This window comes from Chanodichthys erythropterus, chromosome 14 (assembly GCF_024489055.1).
Source record: "Chanodichthys erythropterus isolate Z2021 chromosome 14, ASM2448905v1, whole genome shotgun sequence".
Classification (NCBI taxonomy): domain Eukaryota; kingdom Metazoa; phylum Chordata; class Actinopteri; order Cypriniformes; family Xenocyprididae; genus Chanodichthys; species Chanodichthys erythropterus.
This window is the reverse complement of record NC_090234.1, coordinates 32,253,807-32,274,611: the sequence shown is the minus strand read 5'-3', so window position 1 is coordinate 32,274,611 and position 20,805 is coordinate 32,253,807. Positions and strand designations below refer to the sequence as shown.

Here is a 20,805-nt window from a genome sequence, read left to right as displayed (position 1 = left end):
TATATATATATATAGGGTGCGATATATATATATATATATATATATATATATATATATATACACACACACACACTAAAACAAGCATAATACTTAAGTCTACGATAACTCACTTGCTCTGGCAGTGCAGCAGCAGATCTATTATGAAGGTTTGCCAGGCCTTTTCTTTGCTAAGTGCATCTAGTGCAGTGGGCATAAGGGCGAAACAAAGGGTCATGACTTCCAGAGCTTCACAGCACACCTGCTCGTCTTCTGCATCCGGCTCATTGCCAGCATTGGTCTGCGGGAGATGACACATAACAGGTGTAAATATAGAGTCTGATTCTTATCAGTCAATCACATATTAGGTTTTTTCCAATATAGGTAAGAACTAGAACCTTCTCATAGATCTTGCTGATCTCCTCATTAGAACTGAAGACATGCTGAACAGAGCCGCAGCCAGAAGCCCAGACTATCTTCTGAACTGCTCGAATGACACAGATATCTGGGATATACTTGGAGGCCTGGAAGAAGTTCTAGGTACAGGAATAGGAAGACAAACTAAGACAACTGAGACTTAAACATGAGGCATTTCCCTTGTACATGTCTTTTATCACATTCAAAGAAAAGGAGAGGTATTAACAAAACACTATGCAACAAACATCAATAGTACATCATCTTTTGATCATAAAATACATTACAGACATTTTTGCCAAGACAGTTGAGAACAATCATTTGAATGGAATGCAAATAAACCAGTTTCTGCAGGCTAAGGTTGTACGGAGTATAACATACCTCATCTGAGATCTGCTGGGCAAGACGGATTGCCACATTCCGCAGCATGCATTCGGCAGATGGGTTGGGGATATTCTGCAGGGCATTCTGGAGCACTAGAGCTTGGTCATGTGTAGTCTGGTTTATCTACGAATGAATAAAGAAAGAATGCCGTTTTGCTTTTTTAAAGAAATCACTTATAAATCACCAAGACTGCATTTATTTAATCAAAAATACAGTTAAACAGTAATACTGTGAAGTATCATTACAAGTTAAAATAAGTGTTCTTTTTTAATATATTTTAAAATGCAATTTATGTAATGTCAAAGCTGAATTTTCAGCAGTCATTACTCCAGTCTTCAGTGTAATATGTATATTTTAATATGACTTGGTTCTCAAGTAATATTTCTTATTACTATCAATGTTTTTGTAATATGCTTAATATTTCATCTCAAGAAATACAAAAAAAAAAAAAAAAACTTCTGTAACGTGTTTACATGCAACAAATTCTACCGAACATCAGAAATTTTTATGTCCTAAAACAATGACTTCATCTCTCAAATCATGTTTTTTTTTTTTTTTTTTTTTTTTTTTTTTTTTTTAAATGGGTCCTTCATCGCTGGAAAAATGGGCTTTCAATAAAACGTGGCTGCCTATACAGTAAAAAGGCAAAAAAATAAAAAATTAAATCGGTGGTACCTGACTAAAGAAAAAACAACAACAACAACAAACAACTGCTGTTGTCCCTTTTGCCAAATAGATAGGAAAACTTCAACACCCATAATGCACTGGCCATGCTGCCATCCAATGCCACTCCCACCAGTCTGCTATGGATATGCTTTGCAGAGTCAAACAGCACCTTCCTTTAGTAAGAAATACTTCTTAGCAAACTTTGTCAAAATCGTATCGACTTTTGTTTTGTTCTCAAATGCAAGAATTCAGAGAGTAAATGTTTATCAGGAGTGACTTTCTGTTTCCAGTGAAGGATCCAGTGTGCTGTAGGCAGTGGCTAAAGGCTGCAAAGAATTGTATATATGGAGAGAACTCTGAAAATCTGAAAAACCTCTGTGTTTTTGTCCATGGACGGTGACAAAAATGCGGAAGTATAATCTGTAGTTTTCACAAAAGCCCTAGCTGTCAAAACAATAAATGTGAATTACTCAGACCAGGTAAGACGGAGAACAAATAAACATTGTTTACTTGCATATACTACCGACATTGTAACAATACAAAGCGGGTTACACTTCAACTAAAGAATTTATGGAAGTTTAAGAGAAAACTGCATGATTCAAGCACATCTGACTTCCTTCTTTCTCAGGGTTAATAATAAGCCCTCATGTAAATGCTTCTGGAGTCGGAGTGAGTGTTCCTCACAAGACACTGTACACCCTTGACATTTGTGGATGTACATAGGCCAAGCCAGCCTGTTTCTAATATGATTGATGAATGTCAAGGAGGCCGAAAGGTTATAGTCTAGATATAACCTAAAATGCTCAGTACTGAACCTATAAAATCCACTGAATCAACACCACTCAGTAGGAAACACTTCACTTACTTGCAGTGTTTCCAACAGAATTCCGTTTTTGCAGTAAAACTTTACCGCCCCATTCACCCATAATTGATCCTAACTACATACTAGGGCCATGCCAAGTGCACTTTTATGAGATGTGGTACTGGACAAAAGAGTAAAACAAAGCGCACAAGTGACCGCAGGTTCACTCTCTCCCCCTGTGATGCCAAGTCTCTCTCTCTCTCTCACTCCCTCCCTCTCTCTCTCTCTCTCTCTCATGTTTCCTACAGTTTTAAAGTCCAAATACTAACATGTGTTCCTTATAAAAATGGCAAGACTAAAACAAGATTATAAAGTTTTTTTTAATTAAACCTTATGTGTAAATATTGTTCTTTTTTTCTGTAAAGTAATAGTCACTGAAGGTATTGTGCTTATACTTCTGCAACACCTTCCTTAAAAGGAACAGTCAGGAGCTCAAGCAAGGGCAACTTACAGGAGATACAGGGATAGTCCCCTCCACCACAGGCTGGCAGGCCTCCGCCACAGACTTCACATGGCCAAAGCCTACAGCTGTAAGCAGCAGTTTGGCTATTTTTAGTGCGTTGAGATAAGCTCCCCGCCGGGTCTCCATGTCAGCATTTGGCAGGAAGTTATTTCTGGTGAGCATGCTCAAAACAAGTGGCAGGCCACCACTCTTCAAGAAGTTGTACTGGAAGTCACTAGCATCCTCGCCCAACGTCCCACTGGCAGGCATGAGCAAGGCGTACACCACCTGAGGTACACAGAGACATTTTGCCTGACATTTTGTATCATTTGTATTATATGCATACAACAACTTCTTGTGTCTATATAACTTATTATTGCTATTTGATTGTCCTGAGATGACTCCTTGGAATCTAGTCAATCAGTTTAATAAAAATAAATAAATAAATTAAAGCATGCATCAAAAGTACTAAAACTTACACTAAAATTAAAATAAAATCTAAAAAACTAAAACGAAAGTGTGTGTCTATACTTGGATAGTTTCATAAAATATTAGCCACTTTTCCACTGTCAGGCCAAACCGCTCTCTTTGCCTTATCGTTCCATTCTGTTCCGATCCGGCCCAGCCGCTATGAATTTGGTTTCATTTTCCACTGAGGGGATGATAACAGAGCTCTTTGTAATAGTTTACAGATGCAAGAGTTTACAGACATACGAGATGTAAATAGCGACCGCGTTTACTTCACTAAAATACCACGCTTGGCCAGCTACAGAGGTAGCCAGACAACAGACAAGAGTGAATGGTGGCACCACTACACACATTCTACCATTCTATCAGATAATTCCAGACTGATATATAACTGGAATTATTCCCTACCAATCTTGGAACTGTTTGGCCCAATGGTGGAAAAGTGACTATTGTCATATTAAAAACCAAACAAACCTCTATCAAGTAAAGCACTTGAGATGGTGATGGCCCAAAGAAACGCGAGTCCAACGTAGGGCTAAGGCTGTTTTCGCCAAGTTTGGCATGATCCAGACAAATGGCTCTCAGGTTTTCCACCGTGGCGTTATCTGGAAAGCAGAAAGCGTAATGAATAGAGACGGCAGATCGGTACAGCTAGTCATCTCAAGCAGACATCTAATGAAGCATATAGAGCACCTGGAGGCATGAGCTTCATTAAAACACGAGCTCCATCCCGTAGGAGAGGCATGTTGAGATTACAGCCCAGGTCTGCAACTTGCCAGAGGAAAGAAATGTAGCGCAGGTGCAGCGACATTATCTGAGACAATAAAAATCAGAGGTTCCAATTAAAATTGCCCAACACAAAACATTAAAGACGGTTATAATAAATGCAGTGATAAATATAAATACTGAATGCATTGCAACCATTGCCATTTCTGCAACACTTCCAATACACCTATTACAAGGACAATCCCCTAGAGCAATGGTGTTAAGTTCCTTGCTCAAGGGCATAGCAAAGGGATGTTTACAGCCTACAATATACACTTTAATATAACGTATACTTGAATAAATGATGACCAGGGGAGAAGGGATCTGCGATATTGGTGCTGGGTTAAGCTTGATAAACATTCAATTCTTCAAAATGGCTTAAGTGTAATGTTTTTCCCAATTACATTAATCATAACTTAAATCAAACAGCCACTGTTGCCAAGTAGATTCAAAATGTTAAAAATAAAAGTAGAACATAAAAATTACCAAGAGATTGAATTGAATTGTGGATTCTGACATATGTGCCTCTAAGGTCCAAAGTTGCAGGACAAACAATCTGTTTGCTCAGAATTAAAAAAAAGAGCACCTGACCAGTTAGGATTTTTTTTTTTTTTTTTACACTTTTTTGTATTGTTATTGTAAATTTAGTTTAGAAATATCATGTGAATCGCATGAAATTTATTTTTACATACATTTTAATAACTTCTGACTGTCCAAGTCAACTTTTATAAGATTCTTTGGATGATAAAATGTGTGAAGAGGAAACGCGTTCCATTTTGCACCATGTTAGTAACCAGTAATTTAAGTCACTGTCTGGTCTTAAGTGAATGTAAAGTCTACATATTCTGCAGACAAGCACCAGGGGCAGATATACATAAGTTGTCAACACAGTTTCTGAACATAGATGCACTCCATTTTCAATTTGTAAACATTACCCTAAAACAATAGACAATTCAGCTCAATTATGTGCCTGAATGGCATGATGCTCACCACTCCCGGAAGACAGCTCTCCACTTCAGGGTTTGGCCCATCACTATAGTGATTGCCATGGTTCCCAGGGGAGCCAGTGGAGGAGTCTGAGGAGCTGTCTGGACTGGAAGGCATATTGGCGCTGACCTGGGTGAGCTTTGCGGTGATGAGCTGGGAGAGAGGGAGAAAGAAAACGTACTCTTGTAAACCATAAGAACAAATTCCATTCACACATGCTGTTAAACTTAAGGCAAAGGTTGTGTGTGTGAAATTCCCTATTGTGTAAATTGATAAAAACAGCCAAGCAAATGCCTACAGTTTTGTCTTTGAGGTTTAGCTGCCCAATTAGCTTCCTGTCATCTGCTGGGTCTATGATCTCTCCCCCGATGAAAAGTTCAATTTTGGTGTGCGTGCTGTTGGCCTTTATTCGGTTCAGAATGCAGCGTCGCACAGAACCGATTGTGTCATTGGTATGTGACCAAATATCCAGATCATCAACTTGTCGGCCTTGATTTGGGAAACGTACAACTAGCGTAATATGCTTTCCTCTGAAAGCCCTTTAAGGAAAAGAAAACAGTCATAGAGAGAGATTGTTAGAATCTTGCCATCACAGCTAAGCAAAAATAATTTAATTGAGTTCATTTATGACAGGGTTGAATGGGTGTACCTAGACATGGGCAGGATGGTCCTCTCCTCATGGTAGTCACTGTCACACTCAGTTATATATTCCCTGAGCACAGTCAGTACTCTCACCATGCGGATGGCCTCCTGTCTGGCACAGTTAATGCTGTCTTTATCTCCATCCAGCACACACAGAGTGTCATAGGAGGCTTTGAGGCGGTCAAAGCAAGATTGAATAAAATCCTCATGGATCTCTACCTGCAAACAGTCATGCGACATGCTCAAGAGCAGCCCAACATTTATTACAGCAAGTGATATGCATCTCCACTAAACTATTACCTGATTGGCTTGTAATTTTGGTCCAAGGTTTGTATAAATCTCTTTAAGCAAGTCAATTGCTCGGCTAGCAATATCATCACTTCCTTGAATCACAACCTGTCAATGAAAGAAAAAAAAAAAAAAAAAAGGACGAGAGATGGTTTGAGCTCAGACAGACATTTATCACCTGTTGATATTACAGTAACAAAAAAATCTGATAACAGATTACAAACCCAAACGTTCCATTTAAGGGCTTTTTTCCAACTTTGCTTCTTGCCATTTATAGTACAGTGAAATATTTCAAAATAACCAACAGACTAAAGATGAAGACGTTTTAGGCAGGTAATATCCCAGAACAAGCACCTCTGAACATACCCATGAAGATCCAACAGCTTACCCTCCACAGGTAATCCAGCCCTATGAGTTCCAAATCATCCATCATGTACGCCCGGCGTTTTGCCACTAGTTTGCCCTCCCTGCAGTTGACTGCCTTGAAGAATCGTTCAAAGCATTTCATCCCGTTCTCTGTCAGCAGCGAGGGGTCGAGCTGCAGCACATTGTTCTCAAAGAAGTCCTTGTTGATGTCGGGGTCGAGGTCGGGCTCGTCCCCCATGAGTTTGGAGTACCATTTGAAGCAGGCCTCCCGATCACACAAGAACACCGCATTCTCTGCCAGACACTTCCAGATCTGCTTAGCCTGAGGTGCGCACAGCCAGAGCTGCCCATCTTTTAGTAAGAACCTGAAGCATGAGGGTATTTAGTGATTTGTTAAGAGTCTTTAGAGAGTCTAAGAGTCTATTATGTCTGTTTTCATAATAGACCCTTTGGTGCAGACCAAATTCAATTGTTGACAAAGTTTGATTGGTGTGAAATCTGTTTTCTGAACTAGGGCTGGGCGATGTATCGAATGCTTTTGTCACGCGCATTTCGTCAGTAAAGCCGGTTCCCTGATTACCGCTAAATCGCCATCACCTGCTTTCAAATGAAGCGGCATTTAATAGACAGAACCGTAGTTCACTGATAAGACACGCAATATCGCGTTCAATATCGATATGTATCGCCGTCGATATTGAACGCGATATTGCGTGTCTTATCAGTGAACTACGGCTCTGTCTATTAAATGCCGCTTCATTTGAAAGCAGGTGATGGCGATTTAGCGGCAATCAGGGAACCGGCTTTACTGAAGAAATGCGCGTGACAAAATCATTCGATACATCGCCCAGCCCTATTCTGAACACAGATGCACACCAAGAAACTATTCCTTGGTGTACAAAAATCTTGCCATTTATGACAAATAATTTGCTTTTTATAGTACAATAGTCTAGTACACAAAGAACATTTCTATGCGCATTTACTTTTGGTAATAAATTCAAAGAGATGGAAAAACAAGTAAAAATGTGAAGTAAAAAAAAAAAAAAAAAAAAATGTTCCATTTCTGGCACCTTTATTACCTAGCTACAGTGATAAACAGCTTAATCTAGTACACACTGTGACACTCTGTGAAAATTAGTAATGCTTGGAGTGCAATAACAATGTGAAAACAGAAAGGGGTGGAATTGAAGTTGGGTTCTGCAATGTATGCAGCATATAGGAAGGATGCTTGTGAATTATAAATACCTCAAGAAATTAAGCCGTTCCTGGACCTCCTGAACATGACTATACCGACTTCCAGGCCTAACTGTCTGAGGATCAAAGTCTGTGTGCTCTGATAAAACATAAAAGTTAGCATCAAAAAAATGTTCAACATTGTGGGCATAAATCAGAATAAAAACAAATTTTTTAAATTACTTTTAATGAATAATAATAACTGTCATTAATATTGTCACAAACCTTTTGAGAACTGCCTCATATTCTCCATGTATGCAGACAGGTTCTCTGCTACAAGAGTGACCAGTGCATGGTTGTGCTGCAATTGGTTGATTAAGTCATGTCGATAGAAGACATGGGGGCTCCGCTGCGTTTGACTAAAGAAAAAAAAAAAAAAAAACACATTACTACAAAAAAAAAAAAAAACATAACTGAATTAACTTTCCTTCCCATTAATTATTTTTAATATGTCCATTATATTGGAAGTTCTTCACCTAAACTATGTGAAAATGGGCTTTTTAGGTATATAGAAACAGACCATTTCCTTGTCCCTAACTGAAAGCTTAAATTTACATTAGAGAAGCGATATCCCGAGACGACATCAAAGCAAAGGCAGAAAAAGAATTTGTCGTCACATAAAACTCATTGCATAAGGTGTTGGAAAGCACTGGAAAATGTGAGTTCAGCCTTCCTCTGCAATTTTATTTTGTCCAATGGACTCACATGTTTAAAGCATCCCAAAGGAAGAGTGCACTAGATCCAAACCTTGTCCAAATACCAAACACAGCAGCACTCTTACTGTAAGAAGCTTTATACACATGAATCTTATCCATGGACACTGATTGGTGATTTGATTAGATGGTGAAGGAGACACCAAGCAGATTACTGATTTACTGAAATTCAAAAGCAAACTTAAGCTTTAAAATTAGACTAACAATAATAATAATAATATTTCCCAAAATTAACTGTCCACTTACCCCTCTAAGCTCTTTAGTAAGTTAATAGGTATTTTCTTTCTGAAAAACAACAGGGATGTGTACGATACATTTGCTACATTTTCATGCTCATCCCAAAATGTGTGGGTGAATTTCATATAAATACTCATTAAATATGAGCAAACAAGACCAAAAATGTCTTTTTGTCCACTTATTTTTGTGCACTAAAACAAGTATCAATGCTATTAATGGTTAAAGTAGGTTGAGACCAGTTGCATTACCTTAAATTCTGGGGGGCTTCTCCAAAGAGGCTACAGATCTCCCGTATTTGCTTCAGTGCAGGAATCACCCATTTGTCATTAGTTCTTAATTCTTCTATGAACCTGTCTATCCACTGCATCTTCTGTGTGTCCCTATCCTACAACAGAAGAAAAACACTGTTTTTAATTCAACATCCTCAAGTTTACTCACCCTCACATTGTTCCAAATGACCAAAACATCTCCAAAATGACTTGGAAGAAAGAAATTCAGTCAATTTTCCAGTTTTAATTTGAGAGCGAACAACTGAACTAAGGTTGATCACGGTACCTGGGAGCAGCTATAGTCCAAAATCTTGATATGAGCACTAAGGGCCTGGTCCATGATATCCACAGGAACATCATCACTATGGGCCAGATTCCACAGCAGATTAAGCACTTTGTGAGCCATCACACCATCCTTGTCATCCTCTGCCAGACGACGAATCAATTCCAGTAACTTCTCTCTCTGCTTTTTACTTGCATTAGTCCAGCTCTCCTACAAAAATAAAAATCATTCCTTTGAGGACAGAGATTCTGTAATCTGTGGGAATGCTAGCAAGGCACACATACAAATGCTGAGTCCAAATGAAATGTCTATAATGCGTGGTCTCTAGATTAATAAAAATTTTTGTATGTATAAAATTGTAATCGCCAGTTCATTATGAATAACCTTGAAGCAGTCGAAGAGATGGTCCAGCTGTTCAGGTGAGAAATCCCACGCCAGCTTTGCAAGGAGATCATGAACATTCTTGACAATAGCCTCATGTTTCCCAGCCTGAGGATATAAATACCATTATTACAATCACATAACCACAGTTTGCCTCAAAGTCTACTAAAGCATAAATTTTAGAAGGGCTGCCAAATGTAATGTGTTAACAAATTTTATAATTTCATTATGTTCATGGGTTAAAGGTGCTCTAAGTGATGTCAAGCGTTTTTAGGCCAAAACATTTTTTGTCACATACAGCAAACATCTCCTCACTATCCGCTAGCTGCCTGTCCCCTGAACACACTGTAAAAAAACGCGGTCTCTGTAGTTGCCACAAGCTCTGAAAACGGCAATAAAAACAAACTGGTGCAGCCTGGACCACAAAACATAATAAACATGCTCCAGCCAATAACCGACAAGAATGATTTTAAATGCATGTTCATGACTGTTTCAGGAAGCACGGGGGGGGGGGGTCTCGCTAGCCTCTGTTTTGTTTGACAACACTTCAAAAGTCAACAGGAAGTTACTCCACCCAGGATCGCTTAGAGCACCTTTGATGTTTTGATTGGTAATATTGTAGACACTGTGTGGCTTTGTATGAATGTCATCAATGCTCTTAAAGGTACTTAATGCATTAAAATTGGAAACAATGATTTTAAGGGATTTTTTTTTTTTAAAAGGGATTTAAAAACAAACTTAAGAAGAATGTAAGAATGCCAAAAGTACTATGTTTGACCATTTTAAACAATATACGTTATCATACAATATACTTTAATCACACAGGAACTTAAGACTGCCTCTCACCTGAGCGGCCCAGATGTTGTCCAGGTCCTGAAGCGTTAGGGCCTTTTCTTTGATGACAAATCGCAGGATCTTCTCCAGTTTCTCCACATACTGTGGCTGATGAAGGCTGTCTCTTAGCACAATAGACAAAATGTTGTTCTGCTGAATCCATTCCTGTGGGAAATAAATGCATGTTCATCTAATGTGAAGACACAGATTTGAACAGCAAATTTATTTTGACTGCCTTTAAGCCCTTTACAATAAGTTTTTTTTGCTCACTATATTCTGTGATAATAACCAAATAATTAGCCTGACAAGGCTCATAACATTCTCTGGTTCAATCGTTAAGTACTGCAGCGTAACTTACTGCCATGCGCTCTGCCGTCAGCCATTCCTCTTCTTCAGGATTACCATGACGATGTGTGTAGTAGGAAACACTTGAAATCACCTTGTTTACTTCATTTAGTGCATTCATTTTGCCATTAAAAGAAGAAATCTGTAATAACCTGTAACAAAAAAAGGTCAACGATCAAGAACAATCATTTAAAATACTGCCTAATGTCTTGAAACTGGTTTTAGCCAATGTTCAGCTCACCTAAGAATCATTTTTAACCTAAATATCTCTAAATTCTTCACGGTTTCCTCTTGTCCTGGTACTCGAGAAGCCAGATTCTTCAAAGATTTGATTATCATAGACAGGGCATCGTTTTTGGCTTCGTTCTTTGCTTCCTTTTTCAACTCCTCATCAGTGAGGTTTTCTAGAAACTGGGGAACCATTTCTATGATGGGAAGGAAGTACTTCTTCACCGTGTGCAAAGTGAGAAACTCATAGCACTGTCCAAAAGGCCTGCAAAACAAACAAGTAATCAAACCTTACTCAAATAAATTCCAGCTTTCAAGCAAACTGGTCCAATATGTTTGATTGTTCTTACTTAATGAGTGCAGCGATGATCTGAACATTCAGAGCTTGGCCACTCATGAATCGATCATGCAGAATTTGAAACCCGTTTAAGGTGCCGAATTTGTTTATTAAATCCACCAACCAGCCCTGCAGGAAACAAATAAACAGGAAGTTTTCATTGAATAGACCATATAAATAGGGCCAAAACAAGATGAAACATTTAAAATTAAAGCTGAAGACGGGATTCATGAACAGGTTGTTGATGCATAAAAATACAGGTTAAAAATGTATAAGAATGCATATGAAATAAAGTGTATATTTCAGGTACTGTGTGACTTGTCACCACTTCTTTTTTAAGTTTAACCATTTCAAAAAACTAATTCAATAATTCATAAAGAAACTGAAGTTTTCATGAAAGTCCAAAAGATTCATCTTAAATTTCTCCAGTGGCACAAACACCCTCTCACCTTTGGAGATCGAGGGTCAGGTGGACGGGCAAACAGCTCATCCTCAGCTAGCTGAACCCCAGCAGGCACCGTCTCAGAGGGCCGAGTACCATTGTAGATGTGGAACTTACAGTGGGGGTTGGTGGCCATTGCCAAGAGTTCTAGCAGAGGGAACCAGTCCTGAGAAAGCTTGGTCACACACAGCTCCACCAGTCGGTGAGCGTTATTAATGATGCACCGCTGTCGAGAGAATGAGACAGAACATGTCAGGCCAGAAATGTACTCCTGAAAGTGTTGAGAATGTTTTGGCTTTAAAACACACTAAAATGCAAATGTAGCTGAAGCACTTTGATTTACAGTGAGTAGGAAGTCTTTAAATGTAAAAAAAAAAAAAATCTGTATTTGCTGTGCCATTGAGGCTGATCCTAGAGCAGCCATTGAAGAACTAAAACAAGCCTTATACGAGAGTGATGACTCAGTGCTGTGTCCTAATACTGCCTCTGTTTTACTGAAAGGAGCTCTTTGATCAAAGCTTTGGCATTTCAATCAAACAGCCAAATAAGATGAAGGCAACCAAAATAACATTACGTTTCTTCACAGCTACCCAAAAAAGTAATCAATTCTTGAGAGGACAGACCTGACAGCCAAACAGTTAGTAAAACCCTTTAATGTGCAAACAAAAAGACGAGATGCCTTTCTGAAATGGGAGGCATGATGAAAATGCCACCATTAAGTAGGTTGCAGGACTTACATGGATCTCAAATTTCCATCCACTAACAGCCTCATCTGTCAGTATTTTCGTAAAGGATATTGTCAAGCCATCTCTGAAAAATCTCTGGCATGCTTCACACTTGACATCAAGTCCTGGAGACAGAAATGAAAGAAAAACCTATCAGAGGCTGACATTTAATGAGGCTGAAGAATTCCTTTGAGAGTAAAAGTGAAAGCTTAAGATGATGCAGATAAAGGTAATACTGCTACTGCTAATGATCAGCAAAACAATTAGTGAATAAAGCAAGAATATCAAATGACAAACAAGAGCTAAAAATAAAGTACTACCTTTTTTACAAAGATCTATAGCAGCTTCAAGAAGAACTTCTAATTCACCCTTTGGCAAAACTGGAACGACCCAGCGAGGTCTGTACATAAAAAAAAAAAAAAAAACAACAGCATAATTAATCCACTTGATACATAACTGATAACACACAGATGTGCAATCTCAATATCAGTGGCCTAAATAAATATCCTTCATATCAACATCCTTATCCAGTGCTCCTGATTCAATTATAAACACAGTTTGACCAAATCTAGAATAAGAGCTGTAACCTGTTGATCATGTCATCCAGCTTGGCCAGTTCAGTGTGAGGGAAAGCTGGCTCCTCCTCCTCCAGGGGAGTGGGACAGTCCCCCTGACCCTGCTCATCTGGTGGGCTCACTGGGGAGTTCTCGTTGGATGAGTTGGGAGAGGATGTCTGCAATGCAAACAGTTCAGAGGTTGAGGAAGTGCACGACTCAAATACAAAGATAACATTCTGGGTCATCAACTTGGAGAGCACTATTAAGTGGCCTCATTAAAGTTTGCCACACAGGATGTAAAAGATGATGTGAAATTATGTTCGTAGCATTTCATTTCTGTAATGCTTTGTATTTACTAGTAAAACCATGTAGGGTTGTTGATTTTATCCATCTTGATTTGATTGGACCAATAATTGTATGCAATGACATTATAGGTTTTGCCTCATCCTGCATGGCCTAGGTCACATCAGATAAAAAGTAAAAAAAAATTGAGTAACAACATTTTGATGGAAGTCATGGACTATGACTTTCATAGACTTTCATGGACTATGAATAAAAGAAAAATACACACAATTGATTAAAAGTGAAAGTAAACCCTATTTCATATTTCAAAACTTAATATTCAAAGTATCTTGAAAAAAGTATCAAGGGTTCCACAAAAAATGCAGCTTTTGTGAGCATAAGAGACTTCTTTAAAAAAAACAAAAAAAAACTTTGGAATGATTAGCATCAGAGCTGCACGTTTCTGGATAAATTGTGAATCACATTTTTTTTTGGTTTAAAATAGAGGTCATGGATCTGAATAGACAACTAAACAAAATTACATATAATTTACTAGAGTTTCTGACAAAATCTTAATCATTGCAGTCTATTTAAAGGGGTGATGAACTGAGAAATCAAAATTTCCTTGAGCTTTTGACATAAGAGGTCATCATCCTATAGGAATATCCTGTAAGTTTTAGAGCTGAAAACTTCCTTGTTAGTCCAATAAAAGTTTTTATTGACACCAGACCCCACAAACAGGATTTTCAAAGTGGGGATCTATGATGTCAAAAGGCAGCAAGCACCGCCTCCGCAGAAGATCAACGCCTACTTTATCACTGCCTGTTAAGCCCCGCCCACCGATTCACACATGACATGCAATAGAATAGGTAACCCAAGTAACATAGGCCTACGTGGTGCTAAACCAGATCAAGCTACCAAGCAATAAACATGCCGTTGAGGATTACAAAATATTGTAATCAACGAATCTCTTAGTTATATCGCATTTGCACTGTTAGTGAAGATGAAAGCATTTGTTAGTGTACAGAAATTTAGTTGCAATGACGAGTGTCACTCAAAGGCTACATTTACACTGTCTTTCCGATCCGATCATCTGTATATCCGATTGGAATCAGATCTAAAATTATTTACGTCCACATTATGTATTGCAACTGTTTATATCCAATTTCTGTGTCCATGCCGCCCTTTCATTTTCCAGAACATCTGCATTGGTTTCTATGGCAATGACGTTGCGTTGGTAGGCATACGCCAGAAACAACAACAACAACAACACAGATGTGGTCTTATTTACAACATGACACTGAAGCCGCCGTGCACTGGACTACTGTCTCTTCTGAGGCAGCGGCAGAAACGTAGGAGCCTGTTATGACCCCCTTTATTCCGCCCTGACGTCTTCACCAGTTTCAAAACACAAGTCTCTGTTATATTGTCATTTTGCTCATCCGGGCCTTTGAAACAACACAACCTTGTTTCTACAGTGACTTTCAGCATGTTTCCTATAATGTCTAATGTTTATGTTTTACGTGGTGTGAGAAAGTCACATAAACCACGTGAAATCACAAAAACAACAACAACAAACGACGCATTTCATGTGATTTTTGGTCATTCACACTTGGTAAATCTGATCAGATTTCAAATGATTATGCACAAAAATCAGATTTGGACTGATGGTCAGAACATAGCCAAAGACTTCACATGATTCAACAAGAAATTAATCGTGCAGCTCTAGCTGGCATAAAAACTATTAATGGCAAAAACAGGGTAAAATCAGGTTTTAAAGTAAGTAAATTAAACATAAGTGAAAGACAAACATCATAAATAAAATAATTTTTTGGTCTACTTGAGATTTTAAAAAATATAGAAGTTTTCCTGTTAACACTATGTGGTTTAATGATAAAAACAGTAAAAAAACAAGAAAGCCACGCTCAAAATATGTAAACCACCTTAATGATTCAGGTGTCTTAGTGACTGGATCATCCTTCAAATAAACAAGCATAAAGTATGTTTTCATGTGATGGATTAAAAAAAATGAAAGAGAGAGCATAAGGAAGATAAAGCAGCTTTAAGATGCTCAGTGTCAGTTTCCTGTGCCATGTCACTGGATGCATGTGGGCTGGAGCTCTGCATGTAGAGCTGAATGGAGCCTGCGGAACTTGGGAAATGTGGGGGTGTGCTGGAAAAGGCTCCTTCTGCTTGGCTGACCTACATAGCCAGTTTGCTTCTCATGTCTAGGCACTACACATTTCTAACCAACTGGTGTGCTTTTCTCTGCCTGGCGTCTCATCCTCATTGATTACTGCCTTTTAACATGTGCTCGTTGAGCGCAGGTGTAATAGATAACACTGCAGCAGTCTATCCCTGGAGAACGTAACAATTGCCCTCTGCAACATAATCAAAGGGAGCCTCTCGCCTTTTCTTTGGTCATAATGCTGGGGTTTCAGTTTTTTGACCACAAATGCATTAAACCATTGTTAAAGTGTTATTCAATTGTAAACACAATAAAGAAAGTGATGCAGTTGCTTCTGGGAAATCCAAAAGCTCAGTAAGACAAAGCTATAAACATCTCAGAAGAAACAATTTTTTAATCTTCTGAAACTAAATTAAAAAATTCTCTCATAATTTTGTTCAATCCATTCAATGTCCACTCAAACAAAAATTTCAAGCTTCAAAAGGTTAATATAGACATCACAAATATGAATATGTTATGAATTGAGCAGTCTTCTATGTAACTATCATTACATTTGTTAAACATATTTAATTTAGGCTTTCATTGTAAATTTTACAAATAAACACATCAGAAATGGTAAATGGAAGCTGAAACATGATTGCCTGAAGTACAAGAACCGATAAGGTTTGTTCTTGCATCAAGCATGTAAGGTTAAGTTTCTGTGTACCATATCTGATGATGAAAAATAAGAGAATTTTAAAAATATCTCCAATTTTGGGGTAAACTATGACCTTTTAAATGTCTTACTGAGAAAGACTTTTGACTATGTGCATAAAGTATGGTCAACTTTACAGCTGTTTCTGTGCTGCCCACTTAGAAAAGAACAACAACCTAAGAGTCATGCACAACTAAATGGTGGTCAGGCCCTTTGTGACAATTAGCGGCAACCCAAAATCAATTATAATAAAAGGCGGATAAGCAATAAATAAATACAATCATTTACAGCTTTCTGCTGCATCATTAATTAAATTACTAATTAATGATGCAGCAGAAAGCTGTAAATGATTGTATCAACAATGCTAAAAAAAATATAAACCTGGAAAATATGTACACACTTTGTGATCAAAAAGACTGACCACCCAAAAAAAGGTACTGGTTATATCACAGATATAATTTAATACCCAAAACTAAAACTTTTCACTAGTGTACAAGATTGGTATGTATACAATATTGGAAATGCTAAAAACGAATCAATTAATTATTACAAACAATTCAGAGGTAAGCTCATGTTTATCTCTTACTTAAATGCCATATGCACATAAATTAAAGAAAAAACACTGATATATCATACAGGAAAGGTGTTTTTTTTTTTTTTTTTGGAATCGCCCTACAGTTACCTAATGACATTTTCCTCTGTTGACATCTGTTCCTTCCAGGGCAGAGCACAATTACAGAAACACATTTGCATCCATGGGAGTCGACAAATGTTTTTTTCTTTGGAACTCGGTCAACTGTCAAACCGGATCAAATGTGGTTTGAAGAATATAATGCAGCACAACGCAGGGACTGCAAACCTTATCGATGAAATATAAATTCTCTTCAGTGACAGTTTTACTTCGGTAACAGCAAAAGGCAGATGTGTTCGAACAGGAATTGAAATGAAAAGGGGGAATTCCAAATGGAGCACTGACCTGGTTCTGGGGCAAGGGTGGCTGGGACTGGCCATCCGGAGCCTGGCCCTGACCATCATTCCCTCCCACAGGGGAGCCACGGGTCGTGGCCGTCATACTCGACACGGGGCAGATCTTTGCAATCTTGTCTGCTTATGTCGCTGGCACACCAGAAGAAATCAGTTTCTCCTCAGGAGCGATGGAGAACCGGCACACTTCTGAAAGTGAAAGCACCACCTGGGGGACTGGATATGTTGCAGAGACCATTGCATAACCTGAAAAATAACAAAGATACTAACATGAATCAATCTTTAAAAGAAGTTCCCACACCTTTTGACAAATCAATTCACATGACTTGCCAGAAATTCAAGATTACTGGATACATAATTTTTTAGAGATTGTGCTTACAAAGAGCTCATGAAATATTTTAGAGCTGAACACACACACATATATATATATATTATATATTATATATATTTATTTAAATAGGTTTTATTATTTTCATTCTACGTCCAGGCTAAGAATCGCAAATTAAACTATTCTAAAAAGTGAATTAACTTCCTTTTCTGACATATTTCTGAGTGGCCATTTAAAAAAAAAAAAATAAAAAAAATAGGGAGGGACTACATTTTATCTATCGTGAACTGGACTGTAGTTGTGTTGCATATCAGAACGGAGCTAGACCAAAGGTGAGAGAACTAAAACAATGTCTTCATTACTCATGTTACACCACAGTAAGGCCTATGTGACATCAGCCAAAAGGGAAAAGCAAGTTTTTAAGCTATGATTTTAAATCGCAAAGATATCTTTTTCTTTGGAACAACATGCACTGATGAATCTTGTACAAGATCAGGTATGTGCATTAATAAAAGTAAACAGGGTGTTTTTTGTAATAGTATTTCTATTTTAAATTCAGGCAAAAAGCTTACACTAAAATTAAAAGCTCTTTTGTATAGATGTCGTATAGTTACAAATCTATATGCAAAATACTTTTTCAAATTAGTTTGATCATGAAACTGATTATCTGACATTTCATATTTGGTGCACACAAGGTAGCACAGAACTACTAGTGAGAAACAATGTTAAATTAAAAAGCTGATAGTTTTGATTAAGATTCTTCTAGTTGCTCATATCATGTAACAATCACTGAATAATGACAAGATTTGTTGTTCAAAACAAGTACCAGATAATTTTATAGTACATGTTATGTTTCCCAGGAGGATGCTGCTGGCTGGTGCAAAGTGTATTAAATCATAGCATAAAAAACAGGTCTGGTTATAAAGAAAAGGCGGCAGAAATAGAGATCAGCAGCACTGATGAGATAACATAAATCCACTAACAACCACATGCAAGTGACAAAAAAAGACACTGCTTCAATCTGAAACCCATCTAATCTAAAGGCTAGTTTAGAAGTTTAAGAAGTTTTAAGTGTCATGGCAACATAAAACTAACTTGGACATGCTACTGAATTCAAAAGAATATTTTGATTTTAAAAAATATTTAAAATGAAGCATGTCTGTGTAATGTAATAAACCCTAAACAACACTTCTTTTTTTTTGTACTCACCGAATTGCCAAATGGCTCTCAAACTAACAAGGCAGAATAGCTGCAAGCTTAGCTTAATGATTCAATGAATGTTTGATTTGTAATGAGCAAAACATTTTGTTGGTTACAAAAAAAAAAATAATTAGCTAAACCAACACAAATTTCATACATGAGAAAGAAATGCTGACATGGCATTCAGGCACTGATTTCTGTAAAGTTATGTGGATTTTTGGAAAATAAACCTCTTGCATAATAAACCTGCTGATCAATGAGAGCATTCCTAGTATTTTGTAAAAAAAAAATAAAATCTATTTTGCAGCATTACCGATTTTAAAAGTATTAAAAATTCTTTAACCATCTGTTTAACAAATAAAATGCGATATCAAATGAAACTATATAGAAATTCACAAAGTGTCCGTGTAACAATTTATAAACATTTGACCAATGTTGGAAAATGTGTTCAATAAGGTCTTGTCAATGAAAAGTAACATGTCTAGATTCCCTAATACAAGAGAAAAACTGATATTCACACAAATCACCAGACAATACACAGAAGCAGTCCGAGTAAGATTGTTTTAAACTTTTAAACTAAGCTGCAGGTTTGGCAGTAATTGTGGACAGGTTAGTATGCATACTGAATACAGAAACATTTCCCTGAACCAATATGACATCACACTACACAGAAAAAAAATATAAATACAACACATTTAAAAACAAAAATCATTCACATTTGTCATCATAAACCCACCAGATGCCCAAGAACTGGCAAGCAGAGTAAAAACGTAGACTGACCTCAGATAATGGGAGGAAATTAACCTTACTGTCACTAATGGCCAAAGATGGGCGTTTCCCATAACGTCAATATAAATATTGTCCCTATGAGAAATCATCACCATATTGCAGAATACTGGATTAAACATAAAAGGTGATATTATCCGTTTCTCAAAACAAATTGAGCTGCTACCTAGACAGCCTTTGACGCCCAAAAATGCTGTCAAGGAAGAGAGCTTACAAGGTTTTCAGCCTCGGTCAGTTTAAACGCTGCAAACGCGCCTACGATGCCCAAATATAAATATTGTCTGGGTGGGCAGCACACTTGGTTTTGAGACACAGCCATTATGTATTGGGCCTAGTTTGAAACTGTGGCAGTTTAGGCCCGTTTCCTCTTCCAAACACAATCAGAGTTACAACAGGTTTATTTGTGTAACCAGCCATGCTTAAAATGTTTCTAAAACTCTGAGGCTTTACATGATACTATTTTTGTATGTACAATCTTAATTTATAACTCAAAAGTAAGAGCGAAAGTGAATGTAAATACAGCAGCAGAAACAGGCTAACGTGCTAACGGCTAACAGCTGGACTCCAAAACACAATCAGCTCGTGACAGTGAATTTAAAGCTATTAAAACATCAAAACACCCATTTTAATTATCCAACAAGCCCATATTATACTTCATAACCTGCCGAAAGCTAAAAAAAGATCAACTAGTGCCAAAAACAACCGACCTGCCCACGTCAAAACCACTTGTTTAGCCACAAATCAACCTCCTCAAACAGAGCTGCCGTTAAATGCAAATGCTATTTAGCTTGAATTGATCTTCAAAGCGACTGAACTTCTCAAGTGCGCGGAGATTGTGAATATATAAGCGTTGACAAATATCCAGACGTATTTAATTCGTTCATTGAGCTGTTCGAGCTAAGCTAAGTGAGCACTGACTTGCAAATCATCTGCTATTAGCGGCTAGTTTCCTTTAGCTTCACACACAAACCCACTTACCGAGAATCAAACGGGATCTTTCCTCCATACGACCCCAGATCGGATCATTTAAGTGCTGTTTAATAATTACTCAGCCGCGTGCATGTGCCTGGCTGTCCCGATTATAAATAACACGCCTGTGTTAAGATCAGACCATTGGTTTATTGTCTGCTGTTGGGTGTTTTTCCTGCGTCACCAGCATCGACTGCTGCTGCTGCTGCTGCTGCCCCCCTCCCTTAAACTGCCTCCAGTCGCTCTCTCTCTCCTGTGTCAGGCTGCTTAGAGACCCGTCACCGTGCTATGGATGGAAGTAAATGAGAAGTATATCCGTGCACTAACTGCCTGGACGTGTGACTCAGCTGGGCATGCGTGGTTTCGAGGACAGCTCGTCGCCTTCCTGACACCAGATTTGTGGTATTAAAAAGTGTAGCATCATTCTTCTTGTAACGAAATTAGAGTTGTTGATGCTCCTGAATACATTCATACAGGAAATGCTATTTCAAAACGTTTGTGTAGTGATAAAGTTATATGGATTACTCTGCTGC

General features: G+C 37.9%; 1 protein-coding gene across 4 annotated transcripts in view; it reads right to left on the bottom strand.

The window, feature by feature from the left end:
* Window positions 1-20,580, bottom strand: part of usp9 (ubiquitin specific peptidase 9) — a 33,821-nt gene extending 13,241 nt beyond the window's left edge. For 2 of the 4 annotated variants that reach the window (XM_067408563.1, XM_067408564.1), the window contains exons 1-26: window positions 20,282-20,579; window positions 16,982-17,235; window positions 12,872-13,017; window positions 12,605-12,684; window positions 12,297-12,409; window positions 11,567-11,785; window positions 11,131-11,246; window positions 10,794-11,045; window positions 10,566-10,704; window positions 10,220-10,372; window positions 9,377-9,481; window positions 8,996-9,202; window positions 8,689-8,825; window positions 7,716-7,849; window positions 7,503-7,590; window positions 6,283-6,625; window positions 5,907-6,002; window positions 5,614-5,825; window positions 5,263-5,503; window positions 4,968-5,117; window positions 3,906-4,026; window positions 3,687-3,817; window positions 2,754-3,032; window positions 772-897; window positions 375-512; window positions 111-277 (exon numbers count right to left, since the gene is read on the bottom strand). In XM_067408563.1, coding sequence (XP_067264664.1) covers window positions 111-277; window positions 375-512; window positions 772-897; window positions 2,754-3,032; window positions 3,687-3,817; window positions 3,906-4,026; window positions 4,968-5,117; window positions 5,263-5,503; window positions 5,614-5,825; window positions 5,907-6,002; window positions 6,283-6,625; window positions 7,503-7,590; window positions 7,716-7,849; window positions 8,689-8,825; window positions 8,996-9,202; window positions 9,377-9,481; window positions 10,220-10,372; window positions 10,566-10,704; window positions 10,794-11,045; window positions 11,131-11,246; window positions 11,567-11,785; window positions 12,297-12,409; window positions 12,605-12,684; window positions 12,872-13,017; window positions 16,982-17,077 — 3,989 coding nt within the window. In that variant the 5' untranslated portion in view covers window positions 17,078-17,235; window positions 20,282-20,579. Of the gene's footprint in view, window positions 1-110; window positions 278-374; window positions 513-771; window positions 898-2,753; window positions 3,033-3,686; window positions 3,818-3,905; window positions 4,027-4,967; window positions 5,118-5,262; window positions 5,504-5,613; window positions 5,826-5,906; window positions 6,003-6,282; window positions 6,626-7,502; window positions 7,591-7,715; window positions 7,850-8,449; window positions 8,489-8,688; window positions 8,826-8,995; window positions 9,203-9,376; window positions 9,482-10,219; window positions 10,373-10,565; window positions 10,705-10,793; window positions 11,046-11,130; window positions 11,247-11,566; window positions 11,786-12,296; window positions 12,410-12,604; window positions 12,685-12,871; window positions 13,018-16,981; window positions 17,236-20,281 lie in introns of all 4 variants that reach the window. The other 2 variants (XM_067408562.1, XM_067408561.1) reach the window with 2 other exon arrangements.
* Between the last annotated feature and the right edge of the window lie 225 nt (window positions 20,581-20,805).